The 27,600-nt window shown below is 50.0% G+C and overlaps 1 protein-coding gene across 4 annotated transcripts; it reads right to left on the bottom strand.

Annotated features, from left to right (window-relative positions):
- Positions 1-667: 667 nt before the first annotated feature.
- On the bottom strand, positions 668-20,468 carry LOC118147216 (putative ubiquitin carboxyl-terminal hydrolase 41). 4 transcript variants are annotated; one of them, XM_078340939.1, is made up of 8 exons: positions 19,547-20,468; positions 17,891-17,988; positions 17,164-17,260; positions 7,768-7,914; positions 6,059-6,154; positions 5,097-5,264; positions 2,167-2,298; positions 668-1,174 (listed from the first exon to the last, which is right to left on the bottom strand). In XM_078340939.1, the coding sequence occupies exons 1-8, from the start codon at positions 19,580-19,582 to the stop codon at positions 1,010-1,012; spliced, it is 939 nt and encodes a 312-aa protein (XP_078197065.1). In that variant the 5' UTR covers positions 19,583-20,468; the 3' UTR covers positions 668-1,009. The 4 variants fall into 4 exon arrangements, with proteins under 4 accessions (XP_078197065.1, XP_035127700.3, XP_054097525.2 ...); XM_035271809.3 differs by lacking the exons at positions 17,164-17,260; positions 17,891-17,988; positions 19,547-20,468 and adding exons at positions 8,200-8,279; positions 16,110-16,343; XM_054241550.2 differs by lacking the exons at positions 17,164-17,260; positions 17,891-17,988; positions 19,547-20,468 and adding an exon at positions 8,200-9,425.
- Positions 20,469-27,600: the final 7,132 nt, after the last annotated feature.

The following is a 27,600-nucleotide window of genomic DNA, read 5'->3' as shown; positions in this document are numbered from 1 at the left end:
TCTCCATCACGTCTTCTGTAAAGTGGGGGTGCTCACACCCAGGGGGCTCACCTCCCAGGTTGGGGCCAGACTCTTCCCTGGGCCCCTGTTCTCTCACCAGTCACGTCCACTCTTCCCCCAAAATGGCGCTAGTGACTGTGATGGCTTTCCATTCCCACCACGTTTGTCTCTAACCCCAGCTCCAGCAGATCGATGTCAGCAGAACACAACTGAACGCTCCTCTCCTTCTCACGTCCCTTCAGGGCTTCCTCGCCACCCACCAGATCAGGGGCAAGCTTCCCAGCCTTGCTGGATACCCTCCACGTTCTGAGCTCCACCTGCCTTCCCACCCCCAGCCTTCCTCACCCCTGGTGGAAAAAAGTTGGATGTGTGGATGGTTTCCGAATGCTGAGCAAGGCCTTTTGCAGCCAGTCCACTCCTTACGCTGTCCCTGTCGGTGTCTCCACCCTAAGCCTTTCCAGCCTGGAGGCTCCTCCCAGGGCCCCACAACAGAAGTGACTTCCCTGTCCTTTGAATTCCTATAGCACCAGGCCTGCTATCCCCCATTAAACTGCAAACTCCTTTTGTGGAAAAGAACTTGATTCATTACTGTGCTATCACGCTATCTAATGGAGAACAGACTGTCAATAAATATTTGTTGAATAAAAGAATAACAGTTACAAAACACTTGATTTATATGGATTAATATTGGTTCTAAAACTGAGAAATTACAAACAGCACTGATATTCAGCCAGTACACACAAGTCTGGGCACAGCAGTTGTGAAATACTGAAATACCCACTGCCACCGACCCTTAGCATCCAGATGACCCCACCGCCACTGCTGTCCTCTGTGGAGCACCTGGACCTCCCACAGGCTCCTAAAGGGCTGACCACAGCCGGGAGCACCCAAGACCCAGCAGCCACGTGGCCAGGTCCACTGGTGAAAGTGTCCATCCTGACTGATCAGGTCCTGCAGGGTTTCAGTGTTAAATATTTTGATAATATCCCTGATTATAAATAAGGCTCAACTATATAGTTGGAAAACGATGCTTGTCCTCATTGTGAAATCTCTTAGAAGACTCCATAGATCCAGGACGGAAGTGGAAAATGATAGTGCGTCCATCTCTGAAGGTTCTGGGCATAGTCATTAGCATTCCGTCTTCATGTAAAGCAGAAGATATGCAGTCTCCTGCCTAGAGAGACGAGAAGACACATCAGCACAGCAGCATGAAGCCTCCACCAGAAAAGGATGCTTCATTAACCCATGGCAGGACAAGTGTCAGCAAACATCCAGGCAGCTGGATCAAGCCTTTCTCTACATCACCTCGGAGAAGAACAAAATGGACGGCCTGGGAAGATTAGCACTAAGTTTCTGTTAGTTAATATCTAAAGCAGAGGCTAACAAGCTCCAGGCGCACAAGCCAAATCCAACCCCGTCGGGCTTTTTAAATAAACTTTCAACTTTCATGTCAGATTCAGCGGGCACATGTACGGGTTTGTCACGGGTGTGTGAGCACAGGACACCACAGTTAGTTTTTCACCCCGTCCCTCCCCCGTCCAGCAGTTCCCAGTGTCTCTTGCTGCCATCTTTAAGTCAATGAGTAGCCAGTGTTTAGCTCCCACTTGTAAGTGAGAATGTGCATTGTTTGTTTTTCGATGAGACCGGTTCTCGCCCTGTCACCAGGCTGGAGAGCACTGGCACAGTAACAGCTCACCGCAGCCTCGTACTCCTGGGCTCAAGTGATCCTCCCGCTTCGGCTTTAGCTTCCTGAGTAGCCGGGACTCCAGGTGTGCACCACCATGCCTAGCTGTAACTTTCCATTTTTTTTGTAGAGCTGGTTCTTGCTTTGTTGCCCAGGCTGGTCTTGAACTCCTGGCTGAAAGTGATCCTCCCGCCTCGGCCTCCCAAACTACTGGAATTAACGGTGTGAGCCCACACCCAGCCTCCAAGCCCATTTTTGGAAATAAATTTAACTGGCCCCAGCCACGCTCATTCGCCCAGGTACTGTCTGTGGCTGCTTTTGCTCCACGGGGCAGAGTTCAGTGGCTGTAGCAGACACTGTACAGACCACGAAGCCTGAAGAACTTTCTCTCCAGCCCTTTACAGGGGAAGGCTGCCAACCTCTGATCTCAATAACAGGTGGCCAATCCCGGGCAGGAGGCGACTGTGGATGATGTTTCTCACCAAGCAAATATTGGAGTCATTGAAGCAGAGCCATCTTCCGTCCACAGCGTTCCGGATGTATGTGCAGTAATGACCGGCGTCCGCCCTTCCCACGTGCGCAACCACAGCGAAGAGCTCATACTGCCCTCCAGGCTGGAAAGACACAGGCACGAGACACTTCACCCGCCACCACAAACACAACTGCCTCACACATTTATACCTGCCCACCCTGGGCCCGACTATGGGACTTCAGAATACTAGACAACAGTCCCGCCCCACGGCCGGCGGGCACCTTCCAGGAGGGGCTTTCCTGAGTGTGGATCCTGAACTGCAAAGGCTCAGCAGCTTGGCAGAGCAGAGCACATGGGAGATGGAAGCCAGGAGGTCATGGAGAGCCCCCAAAGCCAGGCAAGATTAGAACCTCCCCCTGGGAGGGGTGGGGGTCATCAGAACACAGTTCTGTTTCTCCACAAGCCCAGGAGTGTCTGTAACCTGAGCCACCGTAGCCAAAAGACTCTTTGTAGAGGGAGGGGAGACAGAGGGCAAGGGCGTCACACGCAAAGCTGAGTCACCCACAGTGCAGGCTCCAGTTATCCCCTATTTCCATTTGCGGACCTTGTGCGGGACTTTATAAAACGCTGGTGATATCTGTACCTGAGTATTAGCTTACAAGAAATAAAAGGGTTAGATTAACACACTGAATGACCCCAGCCAGCCAGTTCTAGCATATTTAAGACGTCTTCAACCAAATCAACTGCAAGGAAAAGAAAAGCCACAGAAACCTAAAGGGAACTTAATCAAGAAAAGAAAGGAACTTAACCAAATGCAAGTGTAGGCTCTGTTTGGATCTAGATTCAAACAAACCACATCGATTCTAGGACAGTCGGGACATCTGCACGTTGACCAGATATTTGATGCCATCAAGGGATTACCAGATGGAGCTGGTTGTGTCTTTAGTGCTTATTCTTTAGGGATCCGTAATGAAGTGTTTACGAATAAAGCAGGATGGCGTCTGGGATTTGCATCAAAAAAATCCAGCACAGGGTTGGATGAGACAAGAGGGTGGTTGATAGTGAGAGCAGGACCCGCCGTGAGTTTTGTAACGGCTGCAGCTGAGGACTCGCTGTCTAACTCCTCACTAGACACCCTGGAATATATTCGCACGTTCCATAGTGAAGCTTTTGTTGTTGCAAAGACGGAGTCTCGTTTTGTTGCCCAGCTGGGCTCAAACTACTGGACTCAAGCAATCCTCGTGGCCTCCCTAAGAGCTGGGGTTACAGGCATGACCCACTGCACCCCAAAAAAAGTCTTTTTGAAGAGAAAAACAGTTTTAAATATACTTCATCAGGCAGAATGTGCAGGTAGAAATAGAAAGCGCTAGAATGAAAGAAAAAGAGAATCCCGTGAAATGTCTATGGCCTACGTAGGTAAGGAAACTACGTTCTAGTAGGAGCTCCATCAGGCCTTCATTGTCTAAATGCCACGGCTCCAGAGCATAGAGAGCCAAACGGACCAAAGAAACAGAAGAGACCCTCCGAAAACAGACCCGCACGTATGGGAATACGAAGTTTGCTGCGTAGCATTTCAACTACGGAGAAAAGATATTTGTAGCTTTTCTCTTTAGTTTTTCTTGTTTTGTTTTGTTTTTAGAGACTGGATCTAGTGCTGCCGCCCAGGCTGGAGCTCAGTGATAGAGCATCGCTCACTGCAGCCTCAAACTCCTGGGCTCAGGTGATCCTCCCACCTCAGCCTCCCAAGTAGCTGGAACTACAGGTGTGTGCTACCACACCCAGCTAATTCTTTTTTTTTAGATGGAGTCTCACTCTGTAGCCCAGGCTGGAGTGCAGTGGCGTGATCTTGGCTCACTGCAACCTCTGCCTCCCAGGTCCCGGTTCAAGCAATTCTCTTACCTCAGCCTCCCAAGTAGCTGGAACTACAGGTGTGTGCTACCACACCCAGCTAATTCTTTTTTTTTAGATGGAGTCTCACTCTGTAGCCCAGGCTGGAGTGCAGTGGCATGATCTTGGCTCACTGCAACCTCTGCCTCCCAGGTCCCGGTTCAAGCAATTCTCTTACCTCAGCCTCCCAAGTAGCTGGAACTACAGGTGTATGCTACCACACCCAGCTAATTCTTTTTTTTTAGATGGAGTCTCACTCTGTAGCCCAGGCTGGAGTGCAGTGGCGTGATCTTGGCTCACTGCAACCTCTGCCTCCCAGGTCCCGGTTCAAGCAATTCTCTTACCTCAGCCTCCCAAGTAGCTGGGATTACAGGCATGAGCCACCATGCCCAGCTAATTTTTATATTTTTTAGTAGAGACAGAGTTGAACTCCTGACCTCATGATCCACCTCCCTCAGCCTCCCAAAGTCCTGGGATTGCCGGCCAGCTAATTTTTGTTTTTCTTTTTAGAGATGGGGGTCTCACTATGTTGCCCAGGCAGGTCTCGAACGCCTGGGCTCAAGTGATCACCCTGCCTCAGCCTTTCCAGGTGCTGGGATTACAGGCATGAGCCACATCGCCTGGCCTTGTGTCTTTTTTTCTTCTCAGAATCTCTCAATCAGTTATTGTCTCCGGACAAGTGAATTAAACTTTACTCTGTTTAAATGTGGCCCAGTCAACTGGCTACTTTATGATTATCCTCAAGGTGGGCACAGGCCATTTGAGGAGGAAAGTTTGCTTGGTACGAAGCACCCACAGTGACATGTTTGCCTGTGCATTTCCATGTATTCCACGTTATTTCCAAAGAAACCTACTGAATTCTGGATTCCGTCCCTCGGTGCTGTGAGGCATATGAACACAAATCCAATATTTAGAAAGAAGAAAGTCTTTTTGAGGCCAGGCAGTCTCTGAGGAATGGGTGGCTTCTAGCAGACTGGGGGTGAGGGAAGGGAAAACAGGAAAAATGCAGCATCTGGGGAGAGGCAGGACGGCACAGAGTCAGAAGCATCTCACCTGCTCCTCAGCATCACAGATCTCTCGCGCCATCGGAAGCACCTGGCTGAAATCCAGGATCTGGGGGAAGTACAGGGAGTGGCAGATCTTTCTCATCTGTGAATTCCTGATGGAGAATCGCATGAGGTGGATTGTCAGGGTCTGGGGCAAATGGGTCAGCTTCAAGACCTGAAAAAGAAAAATCACTCTGTATATAAAGTCCACTTGGAATGGGCGTGAAAGAAATGTCAGGACCAGTGGCGCATTCATCCCACAAAAGAAGACGCAGGGTGACATCGCAGAGTTCAAGGCTACCGTTCACTGAATCTGCTGAGCTCCTCTGAGAATAAAGCGAAACATGGCTATTCTACCATCACAGGGTCCCCACAAGAGGCACAAGGGCACAGGGCTCTGCAGAGGCGCTAAGACCCAGGAAGCCACGGCGTCTGCTCCAGGGAGCTTGTCTCACCCCGAGGGAAATGCCCTGCCGGCTGCTCTCAGGCCTTCTCCTCCGGTCCCTCTCAGTGATGTGACCTGAGAAGCCACATCCACGGCTCTAGAAATCAGAACGCCGGGATCCCAGATACTAGCCAGACCCAGATTCCTTTTCTCACCCATCACGAGGTCCCCTTGGGGACTCTGACAATTCTATCAGGAAATCCAGACTAGTGAAGGACGGTTGACCCCTGAAGAGCATAAGGTTGGACTGTGTGGGTCCACTGAATACACAAATTGTTTTAAATAAGTACAGTCTGCCCTCCCCCATAAGCACAAGTTCCACATCTGCAACCAAACGCTCATCAAAAATACAACACTCCAGATGCACAACCGCATAGATGAGGGACCGACTTTTCCTATACGTGGATTCCGCGGGGCTGACTGCGGGACTTGAGTATGTGCAGATTTTGGTAAACACAAGGGTCCTAGAACCAATCCCCTGTGTGCACCAAGGGACAGCTGAGTCTGATTTAGGGAATCAGTACCTGTTTCCCACGAGTCTTCTTCCCACAGTTGTCACAGAAGCATGTGCTTTTGCTCGATAACTCCCTGGGCTGGAAGAAGTAGTGCAGGGCATCCTCCTGCCCCACCAAAGAGAACAGGGAAAAGGCAGCGTTAGCATTTCCCACCTCGAGTACTGTATTCATCTGTTCTCACACCGCTGTGAGGAAATAGCTGAGACTGGGTAATTTCTGGGTAATCAAGAAAAAAGGCTTGATTGGCTCATGGCTCTGCAGGCTGACAAATGGTGGCATCTGCTTCCGGGGAGGCCGCAGGAAGTCCCAATCATGGCAGAGCACCAAGCAGGAGCAGGCATCTTACCTGGGAGGGGCAGGTGCAAGACATCAAGTGGGGAGCTGGGGTGCAATGTCTCAAACTCCTGACCTCAGGTGACCCGCCTGCCTCAGCTTCCCAAAGTGCTGGGATTACAGGTATGAGCCACTGCACCCAGCCTGGCTGCACAGTTTTAAACAAGTGTGAGCTCTTGAGAGAACTCAAGATCTCATAAGAACTCACTGTCACAAAGATAGTACCATGGGGGATGGTGCCAAACCATCTCCTCCCATCAGGCCCTACTGCCAACATTGAGGATTACCACTGAACACGAGATTTTTGGGCAGCGACACAGACCCCCACTTGTATCAGGGACAGCCTCCCCATACTTTGCAGCTGAGGGTTTCAGCTTTTCTTCTGATTCCCTTCATATCCCTCTTAATGCCTGGCCTGGGGTGGTCCACTTGGCAGGATCTCAAAGGTCACCTACTGACTGGAGGAATGAAACGGTGGGGGGGCTCCTGCTGGGTGAGCAGTATGAGGGAAGAGGAGGTAGGAGGAAAAAAGATTTTTGCCAAAACAAAGGAGAAATTGGCAGAGCCATGAACATGAAATAAGCAACTCCTCAGAGGCCAGTGCTAGACCCAAGAGGCAAGGGGGAACCGGCAGCTGTGCTGTGTGCTGATACGGCTTCCGTGTTTGTCCTCCCCAAAAGCCAGCTTGAAACTGAATCCCCGGTGTGGCTGTATGGACAGGTGGGGCCTTTGAGAGATGACTGGGGAGGGCACAGTGGCTCACACCGGTAATCCCGGCACTTTGGGAGGCCGAGGCAGGCAGATCACTTAAGTCAGGAGTTTCAGACCAGTGTGGCCAACGTGGTGAAACCCGCCCCTATTAAAAATACAAAAATTAGCCAGGTGTGGTGGCAGGCACCTGTAATCCCAGCTACTTAGGAGACTGAGGCAGGAGAATTGCTTGAACCCGGGAGGTGGAGACTGCAATGAGCCGAGATCACGCCACTGCACTCCAGCCCAGGTGACAGAGGAAGACTCCGTCTCCAGAAAAAAAGAGGGAGGTCATTGGGTCATGAGGGCACAGCCCTCACGAATGAATTAATCCACCCATGGATTAATGGGTTATCCTGGGAGTGGGACAGGTGGCTTCATAGGAAGAGGAAGAGAGACTTGAGCTGGCACATTAGCATGCCTGGCCCCCTCGTCAGGTGATACCCCGCATCGCCTCGCCTCCGGACTCAGTCCCCACCAGCAAGCAGGCCATCACCAGGTGCAGCCCCTCAACCTTGACTTCCCAGCCTCCAGAAGTGTAAGAAATACATTACCTACTCTCAGACATTGAGTTGTGACAACAGATGATGGATTAACACATACGGGAGCAGCAAATACGGAGAGAATCCCCTTACCAACGTCTTCAGGGGCCTTGAGTTCACATCGAAAAGAGAAAGTGGGAGGGTCAGCATGCTGCTGTTTCTGCTTCTCTCCACGGCACAGTCAAGGCAAATCAAAGAGTCCTTCATCCGGATCATATACAGGGCCTGCAGCCTCCCCGCCTGGAAGAGGGAGCAGAGGGGTGAGACAGAAACAACACCATAAGCCAGGCCAGGCCAACTGCCAGAAGTTGGAGCCAAGAGACAGAAGCTGCAGAAACGGTAGCCACTAATGCTCTTTGTCCCACTCACAAAGGTGAAAAATAATCCCAGTACCAATATTATGAAACTGTGATAGGCATTGTATGTGGATTAACTCTTTCCCTCTACACACGACAGGGACAATAGCTGAATGAGTTAAATGAGCAGCGTCTGAAGCTTCCAGGCGCTCTGGTCCTAGGTTCTTACCAAGTCCACATCAGCGATCTGGTCCTTTATCAGGTTCCAGATTTTGAGGTAGAGCTGGGCAGCATCATGTTGGACAAACACTGGCCACAGAAAAAAGGAACAGCCCATTAGTGAGGTCTTCAGAGTCGCTTCTGATGCCCTGGTACCTAGACACACATAAACACTCACCTCTTTGTCTCTTCCTCGCCCCCCACCCCACCGAAAGGGTAAACTGGCACTACATATGAAGTGATCAATAAACATACAATAAGTTTGGTATTGATTTTTGAGAACCTCTTAAAACAAGCACCAGTGCCAGGTATAGTGGCTCACGCCTATAATCCCAACACTTTGGGAGGCGAAGGCGGGAGGATAGCTTGAACTCAGGAGTTTGAGACCAGCCTGGGCAACATAGCAAGACTGTCTTTATAACAAATTTAAAAAATTAGTTGAGTGTGCTGGTGCATGCCTGTAGTCAGAGCTACTTGGGAGGCTGAGGCAGGAGGATCACTTGAGCCCAGGTTGTTGAGGCTACAGTGAGCTGTGATTACACCACTGCACTCAGCCTGGGGAATGGCTGTTCACAGGGGACTTTGAACAGCACTGATATATTCCTGGGGATCTAGGAGCCCATGCACATGCCCAGGTAAGACCCGAGAGGGCTCCCATCTTTCCCCTCTGGGTGACCGCAAGGCCATGTGCAAGGAAGCAATGAAGGCGAAAACACAATCATAAACTGTCTGCGCTTTGAAAGTGTGCCCTAACAGACACACAGAGCCGCTTCGCAAATACTGGAGGACTCACTGGTTCAGGCATTTAAGGAAATTTCTGACCACTTATTATCTGACCACGAAAGTAACAAAATGTAGCAGTCAGTGGCTACACGCTACAGGAATCTAGATGCAACAGAGTTAGTGCAGGGAAGTTGTCACTGAACGATGATCCACAACAAGAACAAGAACAGCAGCAGCAAACCCTGTGTGGGGTCTCTGGCGTCGTGTTGCCACCTTACTTCCCTATAATGTTCCTGTTCCAACAGAAGAGACAAGACATACAGGGAAAGCAGAAGTGTAGGGCCACACAGGAAAACAGCAGTCAGGAGAACTTTTCAGGAGAAGCCCCACATGCCGGCCTTACTAAACAGAGACTTCAGCTGTTACAATGCGTCCAGAAAACCATGTCAAAAGAAGTAGAAGAAAGTACGAAAATGCTGTCTCACCAAATAAAGACTATCAATAAGGAAAGAGCTGTAAAAAAAGAACCAGGCAGAAATTCTTTTTTTTTTTTTTTTTTTTTTTTTGAGAGGGAGTTTCACTCGTTACCCAGGCTGGAGTGCAATGGCGCTCACCGCAACCTCCGTCTCCTGGGTTCAGGCAATTCTCCTGTCTCAGCCTCCCGAGTAGCTGGGATTACAGGCACGCGCCACCATGCCCAGCTAATTTTTTCTATTTTTAATAGAGTATGGATTTCACCATGTTGACCAGGATGGTCTTGATCTCTTGACCTCATGATCCACCCGCCTCGGCCTCCCCAAGTGCTGGGATTATAGGCTTGAGCCACCACGCCCAGCCAGGCAGAAATTCTTGAGTTGAGGAGTACGATAACCAAAATGAAAAATTTACTAGAGGACATCAATAGCGGATTAGAGCTGGTGAGAGAAAGAATCCATGAACTTGGAGATAGGTTGATTGAGGCTATCTAGACTGAGCGTGGAGGGAAAACTGAACGTAGTGCCCGTGCAGCCGAAAAGTTGGTTAGCTGCTCTCTGCATGTAGAGTTCAACTAACTCTGACACAAAAGTGGAACACAAAAGGTTTTATACAAACACATGCATTTATTTCTGAAGCCAGCTTGGGGAAGGAGCACGATGCATCCTGCCTTTGTCATGTGCCATTTCTCCTTTGTAGGAGAAAGGGGCATTTTCATAAGGTGTGTTGTGGGGGTGGGGGGAGTGAGCAATGGCAATTACCATGTACCTGGCAGCTGAAATTGTAAATTATAAAAGAGGTCGAGTGAGCATGCTTTCTCCATGTCTTCCTAGTGGGTGAAAGGCAAACCCCTGGAGGGGTTTCGAGGCCACCCCTGGCAGGGAGAGTTGCCTGGTGGGTATGCTTTGGGCTGCAAATCTGCCAAGTCTCAGGAAAGATCAGCTGGAAGAAGGTGCCCTGTTCTCAATCACACCTCAATCAACCCATCCCCAGGTTTACAGATTCTTTCTTTTGCCCTGCAGGGAATGTCTGGTGAGGGGGAGGTAAAAGGCGAGATATTTATATTTCTAAAGGGCGAACAGGAAACACGGGGATTGGGAGGGTGGGGAGGGAAGAGGAGAAGTGAAAAGACAGTAACAATAAGAAAAACAAACTGTCTTAGAAACTGGGAGTGCTCATTTTTTTTTTTTTTTAGAGAGAAAAAGAGAAAAAAGGGGAAAAAAAGAAAAAGAGGGAAAAAGGAATATTACTTCATTCCTAAAATGGGTTTCAATAATGGCCGATCAATATTTTGAGTGTTTATAGTGGTTAATGCATATTTTATGTGTTTAAAATGGAGACCTCTATTATGTTTATTTGTTCTGGCTCTGAGTTCAAGTCCTGGATATCGTTATCAATTTGTTGTCTTGTTGAATCTAAATCTCATTATGTGTCTTATGTATCTGGGTGTTAAGATCTCTTATTGTTACATTAATCCTTTTACCCTTGCATGCTTGTAGCTTTGAGATCTATTTTATTAAGTGTGAGAATTGCAACTCCTGCTTTTTATTTATTTATTTTTGCTCTCCATTTGGTTGGTGAGTTTTTTTCCATCCCCTTGTTTTGAGTCTTTGTATATCTTCAGATATATCGTTAGATTTTGTGGATAATGTATATTTTGTGTGTTTAAAATGGAGAGCTCTATTGAGTTTATTTGTTCTGGATCTTAGTTCCAGTCCCGGGTATCGTTATCAATTTGTTGTCTCGTTGAATCTAAATCTCATTATGGGTCTTATGTATCTGGGTGTTAAGATCTCTTATTATTACATTATTCCTTTTACCCTTGTATCCTTGTAGCTTTGAAATCTATTTTGTCAAATGTGAAAATTGCAACTCCTGCTTCTTATTTATTTTTGCTCTCCATTTGGTTGGTACGTTTTTGTTTTTTTTTTTTTCCAACCCTTTATTTTGAGTCTATGTATATCTTTGGATATACCGTTAGATTTTGTCTGTATCTTTTGATTGGGAGATTTGGTCGATTTAAATTTAGGGTTGCTGCCATTTGTTATTAACTGGCTATTTTGTCCTTTCGTTGATAAAAATTCTTCTTTATGTTAATGCTCTTTACTTTTTGGTGTATTTTTAGAAAGGGTCATACTGGTTGTTCCTTTCTGTGTATAATGCTTCTTTTAGAAGTTCTTGTAAAGCAGGCCTGGTGGTAATAAAATCTCTGAGTACTTGCTTGTTCCTAAAAGATTTTATTTTTCCTTCAAATGTAAAGCTTAAATTGGCAGGATATGAAATTCTGGGCTGAAAGTTCTGTTGATTAAGTATATTGAATATTGGCCCCCACTCTCTTCTAGCTTGTAGGGTTTCCGTTGAGAGATCTGCTGTAAGCCTAATAGGCTTACCTTTATGGGTGACTTGATCTTTCTCTCTGGCTGCCCTTAATATTTTCTCCTTCGTTTCGATCTTGGTGAATCTAATGATTATGTGCCTTGGGGTTGGTCTGCTTGAGGAATATCTTTGTGGTGTTCTCTGTATTGCCTGGGGTTGAATAGTGTCCTGCTTTGCTAAATTAGGAAAATTTTCCTGGATAATGTCCTGGAGAGTATTTTCCAGCTTGACTTCATTCTCTCCGTCACATTCAGGTACACCAATCAAGCGTATATTAGGTCTTTTCACATAGTCCCATATTGCTTGGAGACTTTGCTCATTCCTTTTTATCCTTTTTTCTCTATTCCTGTCTTGTCGTTTTGTTTCATTAAGTTGGTCTTCGACCTCTGATACCCTTTCTTCTGCTTGATCCATTCGGCTGTTTAAGCTTGTACATATTTCACTAAGTTCTCGTGTTGTATTTTTCAACTCCATAAGTTCATTTGTATTCCTCTCTATATTGTCTATTCTTTTCAACATTTCATCGAACCTTTTTTCCAAGTTCTTAGTTTCTTTACATTGGGTTAGAACAAGTTCCTTTAACTCCCAGAAGTTTCTTATCATCCACCTTTTAAAGCCTACTTCAGATAATGGAACACAGTCCTTTTCCATCAGGGCTTGTTCCGTTACTGATGAGTCCTCTTCCATCAGGGCTTGTTCGGTTGCTGATGAGTCCTTTTCCATCAGGGCTTGTTCCGTTGCTGATGGGTTCTGATTCTGAGTATACTCGGCCTTCTTAGGCTGTTTTTTTTCCCTTCATTGTAGATGAACCGCCTTTCTAATTAGTTTTCTGAATCGACGTCCGACTTATTGATTCCCAGTGCTGGGATCCAAGCAACACACTGTGGCAGCCTAAATAGCAGCGATAAGACTGATGGTGCTCTTCTGCCCGGGAATCTCTGGTCTGGCTTCCCTCTTGAGTCCGCAACAAGCGGCTCTGACTTCCTGGAGCTCCAAACTCCGGTCAGTAGGGGAAGCAGTCCCGTTGGCTCTACATGAAGAGCTGCTGCGCCGAGACGCCGGCAAAACCGCTGCGGCAGCCACAAGAGTCGCACTGGCGACCCGTGGGGCTCCTCCACTGGGAATCGGCTGATCGGTGAGTGATGAAAATTCGTCTAATGATGTGGCGTCGTCTTGTTCTCTGAGCTTTCACTGGGAGCTACAATCCTGAGCTGTTAGTGGTCGGCCATCTTGGATCGATCTCTGGGAGTGCTCATTTATATGCAGATGGGTCCCCTAGTGAATGATGGGCTCTAACAAACGTTTATGGGAAAACTTATACCAATTCCCTGCAATCTCTTCCAGAAGACAGAAGCAGAGAGAACTCTTCCTAACACCTTCTCGGAGGTCAGCATTATCCTAATACCAAGACCAGACAGATAAGGAAAAAAAAACCTAGACACCAGTATCTCTCATAAACATAAATGCAAAATTCCTCAAGAAAATACCAGTGAATCAAATTCAACAAAAACAATCGCAGAGGGTGACATAAGCGAGATGGCAGGAAAGGGGGCTCCTGGTGCTCTCTTCTCCTGTGGACACTCGGAAAAACTCCCACCTACACACAGATCAACTCGTTCTGAAAGAAACCCAGAAACTAGCCGAGAGTCCCGCACATGGGGCAATGGAGAAAACATCCACATTGCGGGGGCTGGACCCGCTGAGACGTGCTCCCACCGCGAGCCGCACCCTCCACACAGTACCTGACTATGAGGGAGGAATCCCTACTCCCGCCTTCCTCCTGAAGAGTGAAGGGTTTGGACCACACATAGCCGGGCTCTTGCAGTTCCCACTCAAGGGCTTGGCTGCTACGTCACCCAGCTCTGGGAGTGGACATGGGTCAGCGGTCATGAACCCTCTGCAACCACAGAGGGCAAAGAGAGTTTTAAATGGGCACATGAGCACTTCCAGCAAACAGGCAGAAATGCCAGGCTCCCAGTTTCTCCCTGCAAGGGTATGTCTGCAGGTTCTCCTAGCTGCTGCCCGAGGTGACGGATGGGCTTCTATTAATAACTAGCCGGCACCTGGAGCCAATGAGGCAGGTAAACGATAGATTTCCAGGTGCCTGGACAGGCACGTGGGCAAGGCCCATGCCTTCTCCCACCCCCTGCTCCAGGATAAAATCAGGTCTCTAACTTCACACATTGAGTATACAACATTTACCCCTCTCAAACGAAGGACTAGCTCCTCAGTCAGCTTTGGGAGCTGACGAGGCTCTGTATTTGTGAGTCCCACAAGTGCGCAGAGAGCGAAGAACAGTTTTGAGATGGGCATGCACGCACTTCCAGTGCTAACCCCCAGTGCAGCGCAAACAGGCAGAAATGCCCGGCTCCCACCTTCTTCCCAGAAGGCATCTGTCTGCACACGTCCAGCTGCTGCCCTGGGGTCTCCATGCATCTGGGAGCTGACAGAGCAGGAAACCACGACTCCTCGGAGACCCTGAACCGGTAGGTGAGCACTGCCACAGCTGCTCCCACTGGTTTGCTCCACAGATAGCACCAAGCTTCCAACTAACCTGTCCGTCTCTAAGCGGACAGGAGGCAGCATTTGCTAGGCTCCCGGGGTGACAGAGCCAAGCAATGCATCAAAGGAGTGTGCAGCTTCAACGGGAGCGCAGGCACTTGCCACAGATCCTCCGTCCGGCTTATCACAGAGCCAGCGGGGGATAAACTCAGGCTCCCAGCTTTTCCGGGGATAGAATAAACTGAAACACACATGTACTACCCCCAGTGTCTCCAGCTGCATCTCAACGGGCTGGCTTCTGTCTCCCCTGTCCGGGGCACTGTCAGGACGTGACACGTTCTAATCTCCTGAGGGCCGCTGAGAACACAGATGGCAGTTTAGACAAGACGAAGGGTCCAGAGGTGCTCCGAGTCTCTAGCAGGCTACTTGGTAAGTTCGTCTTCTCTACAAGGTCCGTGGGACAAGACTGGGAGAGGTATTTTTCTTATCTAATGTGCAGAAATAGCAGAATCAAGAACAATGAAGAAACAGAGAAATACGTTCCTAGCAAAAGAACAAGATAAATCTCTGGAAAATGCCCCGGTAAAATGAAGATAAGGGACTTACCTTATAGACTATTCAAAATAATGACCATGAAGACGCACAGCAGGTCTAGAAGAGCAAAGCCTGAATAAAGTAAGAATTTCAGCAGAGACAGAAAAAAGTTCGAAGTACCAAACAGAAATAATAGAGCTGGAGAATACAATCACTGAAATGCGAGTCCACTAAAGAAGCTCAACAGACTAAATCAAGCAGAAGAAAGGATTAGCAAACTGGAAGACGGGCCGCTGGAAATCATTCAGAGAATCAAAAATAAAAATGAATGAAAAAGAGTGGAGAGATCTTCAAGAGACTTATGGGACATTGAGCAGACTAAAACAGGCATTATCAGAGTGCCAGAAGGAGGAGAGTGAGAAGAGACAGAAAGCTTATCCAAAGGAAGTAACAGTCATGGGTGGAGATTAACATTTCGGTCAATGGCAGAACACAGAAGCTCAGTGGCCACGGCACACAGCCGAGGCGTTTAGTACGCTGCCCCATCTAGGTTACTGAAGTCCGCTCCACGATGTTCACACAATGACAAAATCACCTACTGATGCCTTTTTCAGAACATATCTCCATTGCTAAGCAACACATAACTGTAATGACTGAAAACTTCCCAACCCAGGGAAGGAAATAGAAATCCACATCCAGGAAGCCCAAAGGACACCATAAGACTGATCTCAAGCAGCCCACACCAAGCCACATCATAATCAGTTTCAAAAGTTAAAGACTTCTGGAAGCAGCGAGAGAAAAGCACTGTGTTACACCCAAGGGAAAGCCCTAAGTGTGGGATTCCTTTTGGGAGTGAGGAAAATGTCATGAACACAGATCATGATGACGGAGGCACATCTCTGTGAATACACTACAAACCTCTGAATTGTAGGTTTTTAAATGGATGGATTTTACAGTATGTGATGCACATCTCAATACAGCATCTAAAAAAACACCTATTTATGAATTATTTTGCAGAACATTCTGTCTTTTACTCCTTTATTCTGTTTTCCTGCCATTCCTTAACTATGGCTGAATAAGCTTGGAGGAGATGCCTTCGCTTACTCCACTGAGAAGCAGAAAAAGGGTGATATGAAAATAAAATGTCCATAAGTGATATCAACTCTGCACCTCCAAAAATGTGTGCCTCTTACACAAATGTCTCATCCGTGAGGTCCAGGCTGCCTCACTTGCTTCTTGTTGCTTCCCTGGCGTCAGTTCCTCTCTGTCCCTAAGCTTCCCACCCCCTTCGGATCAGCGAGGGTGTCTTACGGGGCACGTTGTACTTTTGCAGGCAGTAGGCCAGCTCCAGGGGCCGCACTGCTTTCTGCCGGCTGTCCTGCATCTTCTCCAACAGCAGAAGCAGCTGGAAAGGGACACTTCTCCTCTGCTCGTCAGCTTCCCTGGGCACCGTGATCCTGCCACACAAGAATGGCCAGAAACCTTACGCGTAGCTCTTGAAGCTAGGTGCACGCTGCAATCACTTGGGAAAAATTTTAAATCTCCCGATCCAGGCCACTCCCATACAAATTATACCAGAATTCTGGGGGGTGGGGCCCGGTTACCAGAATGTTTCAGTTCCCCAGACTATTTCAATGTGTGACCAAGGTTGAAAAGCACCACGTGAGTGGCTCTGCTGTACAGGGGACCCTCTGGAGAGGGGGATCAGCACAACTGCTGCCTCGGCCCCTCTGCACCCTGCCCAAGGTCCTGGCTCCACATCTCAGGCAAGAAGCAAAACGTTCAACCTAAAGCTCTCCCAGCTGCAGAGGCACATGCTGGGGTAGGTCCTGGGAAGAAGGGGCAGCATGAAGCACTGTCCGTGTGGTTTGGCAATGATTCATTTACTTACAGGCACTACCTGGATGGGACAAAGGAGAGAGCAGGGGGCAGGAAAGGAGGGGGAGGGAGAGAGAGAGAGAGAGAGAGAGAGAGAGAGAGAGAGAGAGAGAGAGAGAGAGAGAGAGAGAGAGAGAGAGATCGCGCATTGTGTGAGTGTTGGGGGAAGGGAGGGGTGTCCTGCCCACTGACTCCTTCCCGACATTGGTCTAGTTCCAACTCTCTCTCTTAACCAAGTCAGTGGCCATCAATCCTGGCTGCACTTTAAAATCACCCAAGGAGTGCTTTTAAAAAGTGCCAATACCCGGGCCCCACCCCAGACCAACCTAAGAAGTTTTAGAAATAATGTGTAGTCCAGAATATGCAGAAACAGATCTTTCCTCTGCCTTCTTTTGAGAGATCTCAAAAAGTCCAAGTCACTGTGAATAAGGAAACATGTTAAAAATGAATTAATACACAGGCTTACCAGCCTGCAGAGGAGTCTTACCTCTTCAGCATCCTGGTGAAGTCCCGGTTCATTACAAACACCTGAATTAAGGAGTTCAGCCAGCAGATCTGTCCAATGTTGTGTAAACCAACCAGGCCTGTAAGGGGAAGAGGAAAAAATGCTGAGGGCAAGCCCTAGGTAAAGAAGTTGACAAGGCTGGGTGCGGTGGCTCACACCTGTAATCCCAGCACTTTGGGAGGCCGAGGCAGGCGGATCACCTGAGGTCAGGAGTTCAAGACCAGCCTGGCCAACATGGTGAAAACCCGGTCTCTACTAAAAATACAAAAATCAGCTGGGCGTCAAGGCAGGTGCCTGTAATCCCAGCCACTCGGGAGGCTGAGGCAGGAGAATGGCTTGAACCTGGCAGGCGGACGTTCCAGTGAGCCAAGACTGCACCACTGCACTCCAGCCTGGGCAACAACAGTAGAACTCCGTCTCAAAAAAAAAAAGTTGACAAAAATCAAATGTTTTTCCTAAATCTACTAAGGACATGAAATCCCGTAAAGTTCTCTTAGAGGTACAAAGCGTTCACTCAGGAGCTTGCAAACAAATTGAACAGAAGATAACACCGGCCAGGCGCAGTGGCTCACACCTGTAATCCCAGCACGTTGGGAGGCAGAGGCAGGCAGATCACCTGAGGTCGGAGTTCGAGACCAGCCTGGCCAATATGGTGAAACTCCATCTCTACTAAAAATACAAAAATTAGCCGGGGCATGGTGGCACATACCTATAATCCCAGCTAGTTGGGAGACTGAGGCAGGAGAATTGCTTGAATCTGGGAGGAGGAGATTGCAGTGAGCCAGTATCACGCCATTGCACTCCAGCCTGGGAGACAGAGAGACACTCTGTCTCAAAAAAAAAAAAAATCAAAAGACCAACAAAACAAAAAGTTGGTTTTTTGAAAAGATAAACAAAATTGAAAACTCTTTAGTTAAACTAAGAAGAGAAAAACACTCAAATAAATAAAATTAGAGGCAAAAAGGAGAAATTACACCTGATACCACAGAAGTACAAAGAATTATTAGAGGCTAGGCTTGGTGGGTCATACCTGTTATCCCAACACTTTGGGAGGCCAAGGTGAGTGGATCACCTGAGGTCAGGAGTTCAAGACCAGCCTGGCCAACATGGTGAAACCTAAGTGTCTGTCCATCTTTACTAAAAACCCAAAAATTAGCTGGGCATGGTGGCACACACCTGTAATCCCAGCTACTCGGGAGGCTGAGGCATGAGAATTACTAGAACTCAGGAGGCGGAGGTTGCACTGAGCCAAGATAGCACCATTGCACTCTAGCCTAGGCAACAAGAGTAAAACTCCATCTCAAAACACAAAACAAAACAAAACAAAAACAGCCACCAAATCAGGGCAGTGAGCGTCTCTGTCACCTCACACATTTATTATTGATTTGTGGTAAGAACATTCAAAACTCTCTTCTAGCTATTTTGAAATATACAGTATTGTAAACTACAGTCTCTGACAGAACACCTGCCCTTGTTCCTCCTATCTAACCGTAACAGTGGTGGCACATGCCTGTGGTCCCAGCTACTTGGGAGGCTGCGGCAAGAGAATCACTTGAACCCGGAAGGCAGAGGTTGCAGTGAGCCAAGATCGCACCACTGCACTCCAGTCTGGACGACAGAGAGAGACTCCATTTCAAAAAACAAAACAAAACAAAAAAAAAAACAGGCCAGGCTCAGTGGCTGACTCTTGTAATCCCAGCACTTTGGGAGGCTGAGGCAGGTGGATCACTGAGGTCAGGAGTTTGAGACCAGCCTGGCCAACACAGTGGAACCCCATATCTACTAAAAATAAAAATAAAAAATTAGCAGGCATGCTGGTGCACGCCTGTAAACCCAGCTACTTGGAAAGCTGAAGCAGGAGAATCACTTGAACCCAGGAGGTGGAGGTTGCAGTGAGCTGAGATCGCACCACCACCGCACTCCAGCCTGGCAACAGAGTGAAATTCCTTCTCAATTAAAAAAAAAAAAAGGGATTGTTAGAAACTATGATGATATCATGAACAACCAAATGTCAAACACCTGGAAAACCCAGAAGAAAGGAATAAATTCCTGGACACACAGAATCTATTCCGATTGTGCCATGAAGAAACGGAAAACCTGAGTAAGGAGGCTGTGGCAGTAATTTAAAGTCTCCCAGCAAAAAAAGCTCAGGACCTGATCGCCTTACTGCCGAATTCGACCACACATTTAACGAACTAATACCACTTCTATTCAAACTTTTCCAAATAATTGAAGAGGGGAGAACATTTTCAAACTCGTAAGGCCAGCATTACTCTGATACCAAAACCAGACAAGTCAACGATGAAAAAAGAAAACTACAGGCCAGTCCCCTGATGAACAGACAGGAAAATCCTCAACATAGTACCACGAAGCCAAATCCCACAGCTACGTCATCCGTCATCCATGGTGACCGAGTGGGAGCCGTTACGGGATTCGAGGACAGTTCAACATAAGCAGCTCCGCCTGCCTTCCAGAGTGTGCTGTGTCTGAATAAACCTCGGGGCTGCGACTGCCGCCGCCTTCCATCCACGCCAGCTGCTCCTTCTCCAAACGTGCTTTATCTTCCTCCAGTAAAATGCTACTTGGCCCTTGTGCCTCTCGGCTGCGTTCTTTCTTCCAAGAAAACAAGAACGGAGGACCCTGCCCTCTCCCAGTAACACGACTATGGAAAACAGCATGGAGGTCCCTTGAAAAACCAAAAGTAGGTATACCATCCGATCCCGCGATCTCACGGCTGGATTTATACCCCAGAGGAAGGAAATGAGCGCATCCAAGGGGTATCTGCACTTTCGTGTTTACTGCAGCATTCTTCACAAGACCCAAGACACAGAATCGACCTCAATGTCCATCAGAGGGGAATGGATAAACTGTGGCACAGGCCGGGCGCGGTGACTCACACCTGTAATCCCAGCACTTTGGGAGGCCGAGGCGGGTGGATCACCTGAGGTCAGGGGCTCGAGACCAGCCTGACCAACATGGCAAAACCCTGTCTCTACTAAAAATACAAAATTAGCCAGACGTGGTGGCACATGCCTGTAATTCCAGCACTTTGGGAGGCCGAGGCGGGCGGATCACAAAGTCAAGAGATCGAGACCATCCTGGCCAACATGGTGAAACCCTAACCGTCTCTATCAAAAATTAAAAAAAAAAAAAAAACAGCCAGGCATGGTGGGGCGTGCCTGTAGTCCCAGCTACTCAGGAGGCTGAGGCAGGAAAATCGCTTGAGCCCTGGAGGCGGAGGTTGCAGTGAGCCAAGATCATGCCATTGTACTCCAGCCTGGTGACAGTGAGACTCTGATTCAAAAAAAGAAGAAAAAGAAAAACTGGTATATATACACAGTGGAATATTATTCAGCCATAAAAAGTAGCAACATTCTGCCATTTGTAGCAACATCGATGGAACTGGAGGACAGGATGTTAAATGAAATAAACCAGGCACAGAAAGGCAAAGACCACATGTTCCCACTCACAGGTGGGAGCTAAATTCCTTGATTTCATAAAGGAAGAGAGTAAACAGTGCTTAGCAGAGTCTGGGGAGGGCTGGAGAAGTGGGCTAGGAGAGACCTTCAACGTATACAAAGTTAAAATTAGGAGGAAACAGTGCAGGTGTTCCATTGGAGACTATAGTTAACAATAAGGTGTATTTCAAAATAGCTGGAAGAGAGTTTTGAATATTCTTACCACAGATAAATAATAAACGTGTGAGGTGATAGATATGCTAACTGCCCTGATTTTGGCTGTTTTGTTTATTTATTTTGTTTTATTTTGTTAAGATGGAGTTTCACTCCTGTCGCCCAGGCTGGGGTGCAATGGCGTGATCTTGGCTCAGTGCAACCTCTGCCTCCCAGGTTCCAGCAATTCTCCTGCCTCAGCCTGCCAAGTAGCTAGAATTACAGGTGCCTGCCTCCATGCCCAGCGAATTTTTGTATTTTTAGTAGAGATGGGGTTTTACCACGTTGGCCAGGCTGGTCTCAAACTCCTGACCTCAGGTAATCCACCTGCCTCAGCCTCTCAAAGTACTGGGATTACAGGCATGAGCCACTGCGCCTGGCCTCTTTTCTTTAATTTTAAAATTTAAGTTATATACATGAAAACGGCAATGAAGAATCCCACAACAGTCCTGTGTGTTCCCAGACAAGAAACATCCATACTTCTCCGGCCAGGTAGGGCGCTTCGGGACTCTTGAGCTGGAAACACCTATGGGGCTTTGCAGGACTCTCCCTGTGCAGCCCACATAACCCTGAGCCTGGCCTCAGGGAAACCTCAGTGCTGGCCTCAGCGCTGGCTGTGGGTTTGCATGGACCCGGGTGTGAATCTGGGCTCTACCATTACTCTCTGTGTGTTCACAGGAAAAGGAAAGAACGGCTTTTCCTCATAGCACAACGGTGTCAGGAGCAATCCCCTCTTCCTAATATTAGGTAAGATAGGGTGGGATTGTGCATGAAAAGAGCTGAGCCCAGGTAGGAGACGGGGTGCATTTGCCGGAAATGGTGGGTGCTAATCCAAAGGCGAGTGAGGAGAATCTTCTCTCCAACCATCTTGGCTCCCTGGGCACAACGCTGTTACCTGGGACTTGCTGCCCCCCTCCCCCCGCCCCACACACCTGCCCCAGGAAGGGGAGGAGACTCAATGGAGAGCATCAGACTAGAGACCAGGGCTGGGACCAGAGCTGGGAGCCTAGAGCAGAAGCCAGGTCCAGAGAGGGTCAAGAGGAGGGGACAGTCCACAAGGGAACCAAAAGGAGCCCCTGGAGGACAGAAGGCAAATGGCCGTCAAGGAACCGGAGGAGGCGGCTCGGGAGCAGAGGCTCTGAAAGGCTGCAGGACCTGGACCTGGATCTCAGCACCGGACTGGCCCCCATGTCCTAATCTGTTCATGGTTCAGGGTCCTCCTCCTCCTGCGATGGTCACAGCATGTGCTCCTGTGGTCCTTCCCTGGTTGCCCTTAGGACGCAGGAGCTCACGTAGCTTCAGAGTGACCTGCCCCATCCCTTCCTGAACTCAGGCCACCCACACTACCCACATCAGTGTCACAGAATAAGGAAGTTCTCTGCTGTGTCTTCCCGCAAGGTTTGGTTTTGATTCCCTGCTCTGACAACAGCCCTACGTGGACGCTGTGGACTGCCAATGGGGAAAGCCTGCCTTGGCCACACTTCAGCCACTCTGGGGAGCAGGGACCAGGAAAGCAGAAGCACAGGGGACAGGTGGGAGGACAGGTGTCCACACCCTGGAGAAAGGCCTTGAATAAGACCCTGCACCCCCAGAGAGTAGGCTCCAGGGCAGCCACCCCTACATCCCCACTGTGGCCAGCACAGGGCACGCCTGCTGCATCCAGGGCTGTGCAGGGCACGCAGTGCGGAGAGCAGAGTGTGTCCTATGCCTTGAGCCCAGGCCCTGGAAAAGTAAGGAGACAAACACGCCAAGCTCTTGTTTGTGTCAGTCCATCTAATTATTGCAAACTGGAGCAAGGAGTGCTTTCATCCCCATGCCCCCTCTTGAGGAGATGCTAAAGGCTCTGAAATTTACCTAGACCTGCCCAGGTCCTCCCAGAGAACAGTGATTCGGGGACACAAACCCCATCAGAAGAGTCACCCTGTGCCCTTTCTCTCACCTCCAGGCCCTGCAGAAATGTGGGGAAGCTGTGCTTCTGCCCCAAGTGAGCCCCTGAGTCCTGGCAGCAGGCCTGGCTTCATCCTTTCCCAGGTCCACCTGCTGCACCCAGCACAGCTGCCCCTGGAGGGTGCTGGCCCTGTGGGCCTGGGGGCTGCCCTCTGTCCCACTGATTCCCCTGTCCTGGCTCTTCTAAGGCTCCCTGTCCCTGGCCAGCTGTCTCATGCGGTGCAGTCCACGTCCTGGGGCCAGTCTCGCCCTGGCCACCTGGACCGAGCACAGCTCTTCGTCCTCTCAGGCTGGCCGGCTCTTGCTGAGGTGGAAACCTCAGAAGAAGAAGATCCTCCCTCCTCAGCACAGTGTCCCTGCCAGCTTGGTGGGCATCACTCCTCATGGACAGACCAGAGGAGACCCTGCCCTCTGCCATCAGGACCCTTCCAGTCCTATTTGTCCATAGACTTTGGACTCCTTGAGTCAAGAGGACGTACCCTGGGAGTTGTCAGCTCCCATTTGAGTCTGGTGTGAGCTCATCTTGATGCATTGTGTGAGTCTGACCAGAGCCCACCCATCCCAGTTCACACTTGAGGCACACACAGCGTGGTGCCCTGCGGTTCCCACAGCCCGCCTAGGCAGAGCCTGTACCTGTACCAGCACTGGGGCTCCCAGACACAGACCGGCTGTGGTCCCTGCCCACATCCCCACCACAGACCTGCCCTTCCTGGAGGGGGTGTTGTACTGATCCAGCCAGCTCTGCTGCCTGCCCCAAATGTTTGGTCACTCAGCCCCACAAAGTGCCTCTGAATCCCCCAAGGGTGTGACTGAGGCTGTCCTTAGCACAGAGCTCTGAGCTACAGTGGGAGTGGGGCACAAGGAGTTGTGGGATTCCTGCTTTGCAAGGTCTGTGCCCTGTAGGACCCTCGGAGGCAGAGCCCCTGCCCTCCTCCAACCCTTCCTGGGTGGCTTCTACTGCCCAGAGCAATGGCCTCTCACCAGAACAAATGTGCCCAGGTCACCAATGGCCACGACAGCCCTCACTGAGCCTTCTGTGGGAACACCCAGAAGAGCCACACACAGAGGACAGGCTTTGCTGGGCTTGCCCAGGAGCGTCTCCTGTCTGTCTCTGACTCCTGTCTCTGATTCTGGGGTCTGCAGGGCTGTCCTGGGGTCTGGGACCCAGCCTCAGCCCGGATCCAGGAACTCTGGGCTGTCAGCTGCCATCCTAGCTCCCAGCCAGTCCTTACCTGCTCCTCAGTCCCCACCCCAACACCTGCTCCCCAACGGGAGTCCTTATAGAATCCCCTTCTTCAGTTATATCTGCTGTCCCCAGTCCGTCCCCAGTCCGTCTGCTTGGTCCTGAGCAAGAGTGACCTGGAGGACATCCAAGGACAAGCCTGGAAGAGGGAGAGAAAGGCCCAGAGTGTGTGTGCAGGGGTCCTGCCCACAGGGGGCCCACAGGAGCCAGGCTGTGTCTTTACTGTGACCTCCCTCCCCAGCCAGGTCTCTGCAAAGATGTCCACTCTGAGATAGTAACTGGATGCAGGGACACTGGGGTGTGCTGGGTGGAGGGGGCTTGGCTGGGATCTGGACGGTAGGGGTGTAAGGAGCAGTGTGAGGGACCAGTTGCTCTAACTGGGAGCCCAGTCTTCATTCTCAACAGAAACTCACTGGCCTCACTGGCAGCCGGGAGCGCTGGGAGCCCATCACTGACGGTCTACAAACCAGAAATGTTAGACTACACACAACGATTTTACATCTGTAAACCATTTCGTCTGACGACAAAGATGGCCTCAGACCCAAATGTTTACAGCAAATTGGGGCAAAAATGTTATCTAAAGTTAAACTCTCAGTAGCAAATTGTACAAGCCGTAGAGTGGGCAGGGCCGCCAAAGAGGAGAGACAAGAGGGTGGGTGGGGCCCCCACCAGCACAGAGGGAAGCCAGGACCCTCCCTGGCCAAGGGTGGACAGGGGGAGCCGCTGCCTGGACTTCTGCCTCCCACGAGCCAGCCCAGGGTGGCTCAGATGTGAGTGGGAACTACTTGCCTCCAGTCCCTGGACCCAGGAACATTCATAAGTGCCACAACGTGGCACAGCAGGGTGAGTTCCCTGGGACTGCCGTGCCACCTGCCAGTGCCCCACCCTGCACACCCACATTCCTCTGTGCCCTGAAGCCTGTCTCTCTCAGGACAGCAAAAATCCAGTGACAGCTGGCCCCTTCCTGGTCCTCTTGAGGTCAGGTCAGGACAGTGTGAAAGGCATCCACAGAACCCCGGGAAGACTCTAGGCTCATATCAGTGCTGCAGTCCTCAGAGTGATGGGGGTAAGAGTGTGCACCATCCCTCGGCCAACTGCAGGGAAGAAGAAAGCAGACTGTGCCCCTTTCTGCGGACCGACAGCTGCTCCCCCATTTTGGCCTCGGCAACACTGAGTGAAGATGAAAGACCCCACATCCCCCTGGAGTTTCCGCCAGAGCCCAGGAAAGGTCCCCAGGGACAGGAAGGAGCTGGTTCCCCTTGTGGGCAGCAGGGATGGGTGCAGGGAGAATGGCCGCCTTCACAGGTGCAGGCATTGACTGAGATTCACCCTGGTCCCCTGTAAGCGGGGAGGAGGCAGGTGCCCAGCAGGGGTTCAGACTATTGAGAGACAGACCAGAGCAGAGGGACCCTGGGCAGGTGCTGGGATACACAGCCCAGGTCACCCTGGGACCAGAATGGAGGCCCCGCTGGGGTCTGGAGTCCTTGCTGCCCTGTACCGAGGTCCCTGCTTTGCTACCACTATGGGGCCCCGACCCCCTACAACCCAGAGGATCACAAGCTGCCAGTTCCCAGCCCAGCTCTCAGCAGTGTCATGGGGCTGTGTCCAGTCCCCTCCCCAGGACCCATAGGGCTCCCAGGTCATGGGCAAAGCTGTGAGTTGAGGCCCAGGGAACAGGGGCCTGGGCCCTGGGGAGGTTGGGTTCTGGAGGACAGGGAAGGTCTCCCTGGGACCTGCCCTGTGACATGACTAACAGTGGGGTTCTTTCACCAGGGTCAGGCCCTCTGGCCTCCCTTACGCTGGCCCCTTTGCCCAGAATGACCGCACATTTTTTATCTCTTGCTTCTAATGAGTGGAGTCAGGGCTGCTATGAAACCCAGACACACAAGCAAAGGGCAGCTTTGCCAACCAGGTCCCTCCTGTGCCAGCCCCTGCGTGGGAAACACCAAAGCCCTCTGCTCAGGGTGGGACTGAGGTGCGCCTCGAAGTGCCCTGGGGCAGCTGGAGGAGGTTTCTTTCTGTCAAGACTCTGTCACTATGTGTGTGTATGTGTGCATGTGTGTTGTATATGTTGTGTGTGTATGTGTGAGCATGTGTGTATGTGTGTGTTGTGTGTTTGTGCATATGTTTTGTGCTGTGTGTTGTGTGTGCATGTGTTGTGTGTGTTGTGTGTGGTGTATGCGCATGTGTTGTGTGTGTGCATGTGTGTTGTGTGTGTTGTATGTGTGCATGTGTGTTGTGCTGTGTGTTGTGTGTGCATGTGTTGTGTGTGTTGTGTGTGTGCATGTGTGTTGTGTGTGTATGTGTGGTGTGTGTGTGCATGTGTGTTGTGCTGTGTGTTGTGTGTGCATGTGTTGTGTGTGTGTGCATGTGTGTTGTGTATGTTGTGTGTGTATGTGTGAGCATGTGTGTATGTGTGTTGTGTGTGCATGTGTTGTGTGTGCGCATGTGTGTTGTGTGTGCATGTGTGTTGTGTGTGGTGTATGTGCATGTGTTGTGTGTGTGCATGTGTGTTGTGTGTGTATGTGTTGTGTGTGTTGTGTGTGTGCATGTGTTGTGCGTGTTGTGTGGTGTATGTGCATGTGTTGTGTGTGTGCATGTGTGGTGTGTGTGCATGTGTGGTGTGTGTGCATGTGTTGTGTGTGGTGTCTGTGCATGTGTTGTGTGTGTGTTGTGTGTGGTGTGTGTGCATGTGTTGTGTGTGGTGTCTGTGCATGTGTTTGTGTGTTGTGTGTGGTGTGTGTGCATGTGTTGTGTGTGGTGTCTGTGCATGTGTTGTGTGTGTGTTGTGTGTGGTGTGTGTGCATGTGTTGTGTGTGGTGTCTGTGCATGTGTGTGTGTGTTGTGTGTGGTGTGTGTGCATGTGTTGTGTGTGGTGTCTGTGCATGTGTTGTGTGTGTGTTGTGTGTGGTGTGTGTGCATGTGTTGTGTGTGGTGTCTGTGCATGTGTGTGTGTTGTGTGTGGTGTGTGTGCATGTGTTGTATGTGGTGTGTGTGCATGTGTTGTATGTGGTGTGTGTGCATGTGTTGTGTGTGTGTTGTGTGTGTGTGTCTAGGCCAGAGAAGCAGTGAGTCATTTCTGCCCAGGAGCAGCTGCCTGTGAGGCCGGTTCTTGGTCATTTTTGTGGCTTCTGAGGACTTTCCAGAAATTGTGAGGTGGGAGCCGCCTGCTGTAATCAAGCACAGAAGTCACATGTCCCAGAGTTGGGAACCAGCACAGAAGGCCTGGGACAGACCCTGAAGTGAAGTCACAACCTTGACACCTGCCGCCCTGACCCTGGGCTCCCTCACTGCCTCCGGAGCCTCCTGTCCCCAGGGCTCAGCTCCCCTCCCCTCCATAGCTGGGCTCTGCCTCCCGGGCTGCTCCCCGGACCCCAGCCTGGACACCTGCACCCTCCCTGAGCTCCTTCCCCTGCCTGGCCCTGTCCTGCGCTCAGCCATGGCCTCCCCTGGGCTCCCTCTCTAGAGGGGTGGAATCAGGAAGGGGTGGGCACAGGGCTGCTCCCGATGGCCCCTGACTGCACATGTGGGTCCCTTTTCTACAGGGAAACAGGCTGC

The sequence above is a fragment of the Callithrix jacchus genome, chromosome 1 (assembly GCF_049354715.1).
Source record: "Callithrix jacchus isolate 240 chromosome 1, calJac240_pri, whole genome shotgun sequence".
In the NCBI taxonomy this organism is placed as follows: Eukaryota; Metazoa; Chordata; class Mammalia; order Primates; family Cebidae; genus Callithrix; species Callithrix jacchus.
The sequence above is the reverse complement of the archived record's forward strand: the minus strand, read 5'-3'. Positions and strand labels throughout refer to the sequence as shown.